This window comes from Zea mays, chromosome 3 (genome assembly GCF_902167145.1).
Source record: "Zea mays cultivar B73 chromosome 3, Zm-B73-REFERENCE-NAM-5.0, whole genome shotgun sequence".
Classification (NCBI taxonomy): domain Eukaryota; kingdom Viridiplantae; phylum Streptophyta; class Magnoliopsida; order Poales; family Poaceae; genus Zea; species Zea mays.
The window spans coordinates 186,055,581-186,065,726 of NC_050098.1; the positions used below are offsets into that span (position 1 = coordinate 186,055,581).

At 41.8% G+C, this 10,146-nt stretch overlaps 1 protein-coding gene across 2 annotated transcripts; it reads left to right on the forward strand.

Moving 5' to 3' along the window:
- Positions 1–202: 202 nt before the first annotated feature.
- LOC103651025 (O-fucosyltransferase family protein) lies at positions 203–9,981 on the forward strand. 2 transcript variants are annotated; one of them, NM_001330525.1, is made up of 10 exons: positions 260–869; positions 2,298–2,367; positions 3,165–3,232; positions 3,347–3,435; positions 5,025–5,222; positions 5,338–5,542; positions 5,701–5,868; positions 5,983–6,150; positions 9,027–9,217; positions 9,396–9,981. In NM_001330525.1, exons 1-10 carry the CDS (start codon positions 483–485, stop codon positions 9,526–9,528), a joined length of 1,677 nt encoding a protein of 558 aa, NP_001317454.1. In that variant the 5' UTR covers positions 260–482; the 3' UTR covers positions 9,529–9,981. The 2 variants fall into 2 exon arrangements, with proteins under 2 accessions (XP_008674839.1, NP_001317454.1); XM_008676617.3 differs by lacking the exon at positions 5,983–6,150 and having other exon boundaries at positions 203–869.
- The last annotated feature ends 165 nt before the right edge of the window (positions 9,982–10,146 follow it).

The window sequence follows — 10,146 nt, forward strand, 5'->3', positions numbered from 1 at the left end:
TGACTTCGTTGGAGTCAGTCTGAAAAAGAACACCCAAAAGCCAAATCGCCGTCACTCGGTCAGCGCTACCGCTACGGCGTGCGACCGAACCCACGCCTCAAAAGCACAAAATTTCTGAAATCCGACGCACCGAAACCACCAAGGCACCAACCCAACCGCACCGGGCCACTAACCAGCAGTCCAGCACTGTGCCACCCACCCGAGAGCGGTCGAGTCGAGCCCCGAAACCCGCCCGGCACGGCGCACGCGAACGCGGTCACGCGCCGCGCACATGTGCCCCCGCCGTCTCCCCGCAAAAGCGCAGCGCCACCGTCCCGCCGCCGCCGCCGCCCGTTGGTTTCCTTCGTTTTTTTCCCGCTCCACGCCGCCGCGGAGGCGCGATCGCGTGCGAGAAGCCCTAACTCGAGCTCTGGACTCCAGCCCAGAGCCCGGGCGACGCGTGGTCGCCCATACTCGGAGGTCCCGGGTCCCTGGAGGCTTCGATGCAGAACCACGCGTACAGCCGGCTGGGCATCTCGGGGACCGGGGCGGTCGTGCCGTCGCCTCCGTCGTCGCCGCGGCGCGCGTGGGGGAGGAGGGCCTCGGCGAAGGGAGGATGGTCTGCGAGGGCCAGCGCGGACGCGGGCTGGGGCGGGGGCGCGGTGCGGAGGGTTGCGCGAGCGGTGCTTGCGGCGCTGCTGCGGCGGCAGGCTGTGTTCCTCTTTGCGCCACTGCTGTACGTGGCGGCGATGCTGCTCTACATGGGCTCTATCTCGCTCGACAGTGTGCCCCGCATCATCCCGCGCCCGGCGCCCGGGTCAATGTACCGCAGCCCGCAGCTCTACGCCCGTCTCCGCGCCGACATGGACGCCGATAATGCCACCGACGCGGTTAGTTACTCCTGCGCATGAGCACCCCCATCTACTGGACTGGGATTTATGCTTGTGGTGGAAATATTTAGTGGTTTTGTTTGATCGGGTGTCAAATTTCTGGTGTTCCGTACTATTGTCTGACACACCTAACAGTAAGCATGTTAACTAACCGAGCAGAGACACTGAAGTGTGTGCTTGTGAATTTATTTTAGTGACAGCTGATTCGGTCGAAGTTTTGGATTGAGTTATCTTCTAGTTGTTGGAGAATGACAATAAACTCATATAAATATGTGTGGACTGTGGAGTACCGATTTTATATTTTATAAGCTAGTTCGGGCATGTGTGCAGTGAATGACAAGACCAAACCGATGTCATTTCACCAGTTGATACCTGTTTCAGACTGTGGGGATCATGGAATATTATTCAATCACAATGGTTGGCTTGGTCAGAATCATATCACTGGATATGGGAATTTTGTTAGATCAACCGTTGCGACAATACAATGGTGTGTTTACATATCACCTTTTTGTGTATAGTTAAAAAACCTGGAGTAAAATACACAAAAGTTTGTGTACAGGTAATTTGTGTAATACCTCCCATTTGTGTTTTTTATAATCCACATTTTTTGCTGTTATAACACCCTCAATGCTTGACATGTTCTCGGTGAATTGCCAAATTCATTATAGTCCAAAAACAGAACAAGTTTCCTCAGATTATATTATTCAAATGCATGGAACTTTGGTAAATCAAATTACCTTCTCAACTCCTAGATACTCTGTATCTTAGGATAACTAAGTTATAGAACAAGTTTCCTGACATTATCCTCGATGAATAAGTTGAACTGTTCTAGGTTGATCCTGCCACCCCAGCAGCTTTTTTAGTTTCCTGGTGTTAGTTTCTGTCAGTTGGCTGGTTGCTATGATCTCTTGGTTGTTGCAGCCTGAACTCTGTATTTCTGTTATGAAAATAATAGAAATGGGGTCATCCTCGTATAAAAAAAGCGATAGACTGATTTCCCCATAGTTTAAAGGTCTATGGCAGATAATAACATATGCATCTGCCCTGTTGTTATATCAATACCTTTGTACCTAATTCTCTTGGTAAGAAGGCATATGTGTTTTGTTATCTTCAGTTCTTCACATATGGTGTATAAAATCTGCAACATTTTGTCTGCCGTTGTGGAATGGTTTAGGGCTAGGGTAATGGTATTCTACTGTTTGTTGGATACTTGAATTTGTTGTATTCGTTTGCATCATCTCAGGTGCCAGATGTTACAATGTAGTATATTCTTCATGGTACAAAATTGTTGTTTCGTTCTATTGCTTGGAACTTGTCATTTAACTTGTCCTGCTCCTGCCCCAATTTGCATGTTTATCTTAAGTTCAATTGTGGATGTTTTGTATTTGTGTTTAGTTTTATTCATAGTGATATTTCTGACTTTTGTAGCTAGCAGCTGTATGGCGGCATGCTTACAGAGGTGGTGTTTGGAGACCTTGCATAAGCAATAATACCAATGGTATGCCAATTTTCTTTTTCATGTTACAAGTCATATTTAATAATTCACAAGCTGCAATATTTCAAATAGTAGTCTATTCATGCTGACATGTCTGTTGATTTCAAAAGAAGCTAGCTTGTTCCATTCTTCAAAGGTACCATTCACTGTGTTCGGGTTTAGGTTACCTGATTATTATTATATGGTGATCCAATTCGATAGATCTTATGTGCAGTTGTGTATTGCCAAGTGCTAAAGGTCCATGCATATGGTGCCTTTTATTGGTTCAGTTGCAGCTTATGGCCTCTAAAATATTTCTTTTCATAAAAATGGAACATTCTCAGCAGTGATTTCTGTATTAAAACTTACATCACAACATAGGCTTGGGACCTATGTTGAAATTGTAGTTCTTATTAAAATGTTGAAGTATCAAATATTGTCTAAAATTTATGTTCTCATCAATGTTATCGGGCTATTTTGGAATTTGGACGGCCTCAACAGCAGGCCTTGTCATTTCCAGACCTGGCTGGTGCATGTCCTGAGGTCAGTCTACCTCAGGTTCTGAGCATTTTGCTTATAGAGTACATTATTTGAGCAAGAACAGTAGAACACATAATGCTAAATTGCTAATGAGCTGTTGATAGAGGCGTATAGACCTTTGGATTGCAATTGCAATTGCAATATTATATTTTGTGCATGGCATATTTTACTTTACTATTACATAACACTTTATTTGTATGCTTTATTAAGAGGTGCCATTTTGTATTATACCAATTTTATTTTGGGGGAGTTATCTAATGGTATCTAATTATTTTTGGTAGGCTTGCCTGAATCAAATGGCTACATATACATTGAGGCTAATGGTGGTTTGAATCAACAACGAACATCGGTATTTAGCTTCGACCTGAGGGCCTTCGTCAACATATTACCACTTTGCATGATTTATGTTGTAATCCTGTTTGCTAATTTCATTCCTGTTGTTTCTTAAAAACTTGTTTTGCAGATTTGCAATGCAGTTGCTGTTGCTGGCTTTCTGAATGCGACTCTTGTAATCCCAAACTTCCATTATCACAGCATTTGGAGGGATCCTAGGTGTTCCTCCCTCTCCTGAGTCCTGACTTTTATGTGCCCTTTCATTGTCTATGTATTCTCGTCATTGCACCAATCCTTGTGTTAATCTAAAGAATGTTGAATTCATCATCACCTCAAAATAGCCATAATTAGCAAGAACTGTAGCAATCCTCACCAGGGTTCTGAGATTCAAAACAAGAAAAATTTCATACCCAGCCAAAATCGGTGAATTTCAGAAGAAACTGGGCTGGAATTCTGTTGTGTTGACTGGTCAAAATGTTCATGTTAAGATGAGATTTGGTTGAATTTGATACAATTTAACCTAAAGGCATGTGGATTAAACAACTGTACTAAGCTTGATTGGTTTGCAATTTTATATCGAAGGAAGAACTTGTTCGAACTCTAGAACATAGATTAAAAATTCAAACTGGACCCAAGTTTTTTACCAGTATGATGTTGTTCGGGGTTCGGGCCTCACAGAAATGGGCAGATTTTGCCGAAGTTTTGTCAATTCGGACCGAATCCCAGAACCCTAATCGGCACATACAAGTTGCAAAATGATGCTGTTATGATCCTTAGATCATTTGGGGGATAACCATTGCCAGTAAGATGTCCGAACAAAGTTGGTGTGGAGGGAGACTAGATTATTTGGGGGAATTGGATTTTATGTTCTTTCTTCACTCCTTTTCCTTCTTGGTACATCACCTCTCTTTATATATAGAGGACTCTTGGCCACCTAAGGAAGGCCCAATCAGATCATAATGAAGCATATCCAATCCTATCTCTAATTGACCTAAATCTAATCCTATCTCTGAGTGATCAAATCCTTCTAATTGATCTAATCTAATCTCTTTCCTAATCCTTATTCTACTCAGCGAGGACATTATAGGCTGCGCCACAGTACCACCGGTACTGTTCATGCCAGCACAGGCTGGGCTGTCGTGGGCCCAACATCCATAACATATGCATGCTATGTTGGGCTTGATCGTGCTATATGCTCATAAAACCTCAACTGTTGTGAACTAATCCCTCTATTCGTTCTAATAGTGCACATTTGGTTTTAGGAAATCTTCGTAAACATATTTTCACCTTTTATTTCTCTTAGAGTATATTGTCACTTTTTGCAAAATCAATATTATATAAAACTTCTTTGGACTACTAATCCAGTTATTTAACTTTCTACACTGAAATTTCATATAATTTCACTAATTGTTTGCCAAAATCTTGTAAGATTGATTTTTTTTGATCAAATACACCTTATAAAAATTGGTGTCGGAAGTATTTTCCTTTTTTTTTGCATGCCTCCCTGCAACATTATGTTTAATGCCTGATACTTCATTAAGGTGAATACTGAATTTTAAAGCGCTAGTTCATATCAGTATAATCCCACTTGAGAAACCACTATACATATGCTCATTTTTCACTAACATCTGTTATGTACAGAGTTTGTGGTTTCATTTGTAGATCTCCTGTTAACATTGTGGTGATTTTGAAAATAATTAACCTTCTTTATCTAGTGACATACCAAATGATAGAGTTCTTCAATTAGTGACACGATTTTTTGCTTACTACAGCGCAAATGAAGCTACTTACATTATTTTTTTATACAGCAAATTTAGTGATATCTATGACGAGGATTACTTTATCGAACGCTTAAAAAATGATGTCCGGGTGATTGACAAGGTGCCTGAGTTCATAATGGAGCGATTTGGTCACAATCTGAGCAATGCATTTAATTTCAAGATAAAAGCTTGGTCTCCTATTCAATTCTATGAAGATATTGTTCTCCCTAAGTTGATCGAAGAAAGGTTGGTTGAAGCCAATACTGATCTGCAGTTTTGAAGCTATCTGCTATTTTGTCATATCCCCAAGTACTAGTTATTATTTGCTTATGTGAACTTTAAACTTGCCTCTAAATTTCAGACTCATAAGGATATCACCTTTTGCAAACCGGCTGTCATTTGATGCTCCTCCAGCTGTTCAACGTCTACGATGTCTAGCAAATTTTGAAGCCCTAAAATTTTCTAAACCAATCACTACTATATCTAACACTTTAATTTCTCGGATGAGAGAAAAAAGTGCTGAAAATAATGGGAAATATGTAGCAGTGCATCTCCGCTTTGAAGAGGTTGGTTTTCTATCCCCATTTGTTCCTGAAACAATTAAATATTCCAAGGGTGTACAGGAAACACCCAAGTTTACTTTTCTGTTCGTTTTTGTTGTCTGATGGTATGTCCATGGTGAGTAGACTGGAGAATTATCAATCACTAACCATTCCTTTTTCAGGATATGGTAGCCTTCTCTTGTTGTGTCTTTGATGGTGGTGACAATGAGAAGAAGGAACTGGATGCAGCTAGGGAAAAAGGTTGGAGAGGGAAATTTACAAGGCCAGGACGTGTAATAAGGCCTGGAGCAATAAGGATGAATGGGAAATGTCCACTGACTCCTTTGGAGGTATGTCTGTATTTAAAAGATGGTGTTTCTGCTTGGAAAGAAGCTTCATGAATTTTATCTTCAAGCAAATATGACGATTCTGAACCTTTACATGCTTGTACTTGTGCTGCTTAGGTTGGATTAATGCTGCGTGGAATGGGTTTTAACAATAATACTGCAATATATTTAGCTTCTGGAAGGATATATAAAGCAGAAAAGAACATGTCTCCTCTCCTTGAAATGTTCCCCCTCTTGCAGACAAAAGAAACATTGGCACTGGATGAAGAACTTGCTCCATTCAAGGTAGTATAGGATAACTGCATTTTTTTGAAGGAACATTTTATTACTCTGCTTTTAAGAAAGCATATAAAAGATCCAACGATACAGGCCAGGATAACAAGAACCGACCACTCTGAACAGACACACTAGAGAGTTGCAAAAAACCAAAGGAAAACGACCACCAGCACACACAGGCGCACACACTCCCTTCCAGACTCTAGGCCACGAACCAACACTCCAGAAAGAGGCCGCTTCAGATGGTCCCGATGTCAGACACCTCTCCAACCGCCAGCTGGGAGTTACTAAGCCATTGCTTCAGGGAACTGATCCAGCACCTCGCCTTCTCCTGGTCTTTCGGCTTTGAGTAAGGGAGTCCCAGGTCTGCAGAAATGATATGGAGTATACAAGATCACAGGTGGACTGCTAGGAAACCTCCTCTCGATCGCCATCCTATTCCGATTACACCACATGGCCCAAAACAGACCTGCAAACATGAAAAGGTAAAGAGTACGGCCCCCCTTGAGCTGAGGGACTACCCAGTTCCCAAAGAAGTCTTCCATCGATCTGGGGGGAGGGTCCAGACCAGTGGCGGAGCGCACAAAGAAAATAAGGTATGGCCATGGTTCCATTCAGCGACATTGTAGCTGGTAGTCGCAGTGCGAGCGCAAACTTGTGTCTGGTGGCCGCATGGACTTGAGTTCGAGGAGGCCTGTTGATTGCGACACTACACACATTGTACATGAGCTGGAGAGAGTAGAGCGTCGGAGAGAACAAGCCATGAGCAGAGAATATATTACGACGGCCAGGCTAAGGTATGGCGCGCGCCATACCACGCCATACCGAGCGCTCCGCGCCTGGTCCAGACCAAAGACAAGATACAAGCAGCACCATACATATTTGGCTAACGCGCAGTGCACAAAAATGTGATCAATAATTTTGTTTTCTCCACACAGGGAGCAAGATCCACAGCCTTTCCAACCTCTTTTTTTCATTACCATCACACCTTGAATTTTCCTATTATAAAGTTGCCACAGGAAGATCTTGATTTTCAAAGGTACCCTGCACTTCCAGATTATACAATGGATGTTTTTAGAGATTCCCCCATCTGTTCTAAACCTGTAAAGAGACTTTGTAGTGAACTGGTGAGAATTGTCCAATGCCCAGGACACCACGTCTCCTTGAGAACATGTGTATTCCTGAAGCTCAGAACACATGTCCATCCACTCATCAAATTCAGAGGTCGTAAGAGTTCTAGTAAAATCCAAATTCCAACTTCCATCCTCCAGGCAGTCAGAAACCCGAACCTTTTTGTTCGAGCAGATGTCAAAAACCTGGAATATCCAACGCTCAGAGGCACCTCGCCCATCCAAATGTCCATCTAGAATAGAGTACCCTCCCCATTATTGACTTTGTTCACTGCCTCCACTGAAAAAAGTGTTTTACTTTGTGTAAAGCTTTCTAGAATTGCGATACTTTTTTGTTCTTGGAGAGAAAGAAGTTGTTATCTGGCATATATTTGGCTTTGAGAATTTTGTACCAAGTTTCTTCAGAGCCTTGAGATATTCTCCAGATCTATTTAACAAGCAGACATTCATTCATGATTAAGGTATCAACGATTCCCAGACCACCTTGGTCCCATGGCCTAGTAATCAAATCCCATTTAGCCATATGGTAACTGTTTCTACCCTCAGCCCCTTGCCAAAAAAAAATGGACCAGAAAGAATTCATTTTCTGGTGAAGTTCTATGGGAAAAGATAGAAACCCATTGTGTAAGTGGGTAGGCTGCTTAAACAGGAGTTGGTCAAAGTGAGCCTCCCCCTGAGGACAAATGTTTACCCTTCCATCGGTCTAGCCTTTTTTCCATGATGTACTTAAACGCTGAGGTTTTTAACCAACAATCTGAAATTGGGATACCTGGATACTTCATGGGGAGAGCTCCCAGCGAACAATTGAGCATATTTGCCATCCTTTCTTGTTCATGTTGAGCAAACCCAAAGACGTACACTTCACTTTTGTGAAAGTTTATCCTCAGCCCTGACATCCATTAGAAGCAATAGAGGATAAGTTTCAGGTTAAGAATGGACCTATCAGAGCCATCAATCATTATCACCGTGTCATCAGCGTACTGGATGTGGGAACTGGGAAATGCCCCCTGGAATGAGATCTCCTAACACCCCGGCGATATGCCCTTTGGCCACCCCCTCCTCTAACAACACACTGAGATTCTTGGATGTCATGACCTCCTCTAGGAAATCCCACCTGACTTTGTCCTAAGCTTTTTCAAAATCGATTTTCAACAACAGACTCTTCTTTTTTTTAGATTTCAACTCGTGCACAACTTCGTGCAAGATGACGACCCCTTCTAAAATGTTTCAGTTTTTCAAGAAGCCAGTCTGGTTCCCTCCGATGAGCCCCTTGGGCACCGCAGAAAGCCTATTTGTGAGCACTTTAGTGAATATTTTGAAGTCTGCATTTAGAAGGCAAATGGGCCGGTATTGTTTGATGCTACTGGCATCCCTGATCTTGGGGATGAGCATGATTACTCCGAAGTTCAACCGTTGCATGTCTACTTCTGCTTCGTGGAAATCCTTGAACATCTTATAAATGTCCTCTTTAATGATATGCCAAAAGTTTTTGAAGAAATCACCTCCAAATCCATTTGGACCTGGTGCTGCGTCAACTTCCAAATTTTCAATGACTTGAAAGATCTCTTCTTTAAAGGGTTTTGCAAGGGAGTTCAAATCCTCAATGCTAAGCCTCGGCCGCCTGTTCCAGAAATTTTCCTTTAACTTCATGTTACAAGAGGCGTTCGGACCAAACAAAAGTTTGTAAATAACTGCATTTATTTGTTTTACTGACCTTTTCTTTTGAGTATTTACTCAAACAACGCATGTCTGCAGAACTTCTCCTCAAGGATGGCAGCTATTGACTACAGTGTCTGTGTTCATAGTGAGGTTTTTGTGACCACACAAGGTGGAAATTTTCCTCATTTTCTTATTGGGCATAGAAGATACTTGTATGGTGGCCATGCGAAGACAATTAAGCCCGATAAAAGAAGATTGGCTATACTCTTTGATAGTCCACGTATTGGGTATGTTCAGTGCCCTTATATTCAGTGCCATACTCATTATTAGACATTTGTTTATCTTTATCTTCAGTGCCATACTCATTATTAGAGGTTTGGTTATCTTTATCTTCAGTGCCGTTATATTCTCAACTCTCAAACATGAAATTTTCAGCTTGTTAATATCAGTTTTGGTTGTGTGCAGATGGAAGTCACTGAAACGTCAATTGTTCAATATGAGAGCACATAGTGACGTGAAGGGTATTGAAATAAAAAGAGCAAATGAATCTGTATACACCTTTCCATGCCCTGATTGCATGTGCCGTTCAAACAAATGAGAAACTCCAAATCCATCATGGCCAGATAGCATCTAAAAGTTGTATCTTGACTCACTGACCCCATTTCTTTCTCAGTGTCACGGCATACCCACCCACTCCTTAATCTTCATATGCAGTGTGGTGGTGAGATGTTCCATGTCCTCTAAGCATCCCGACTGAGATATATTGAATCTTTACATTTAACCCTGGCACTAACAATACACTGATCCATGTCTAGAATGTATGTAACCATATCTAGGGCTATTCCTTAACAGCCAGTGTTAATCTGTTTGTGTAGTACTAAGATCCCTTGTCCTCCTTGTACATTGATGAACCATGAAGAAATTGTCATACACAATTTTGTAGCAAGACGAATATTGTTTATTTTGCCTTTTTTTTACTAATTTCTCAAGTATACTATCTCAATGATTTGTCCTTTTGTTTGTTACTTATTTAATGTATTACATGTTTTTACTTGCCTTTTGTTGTTACTTGGTTGGATACTAAGCAATCACTATCAGTTCAAAGATGGAAGCCGCCTAAAAGTAAGTGGCATACTATTAGATTCTTGCTCTCTTGATGTTACTGGAAAAACAAGCGGGGTATGTTAGTGCATTGCGTTTCTAGTGATATATTGTC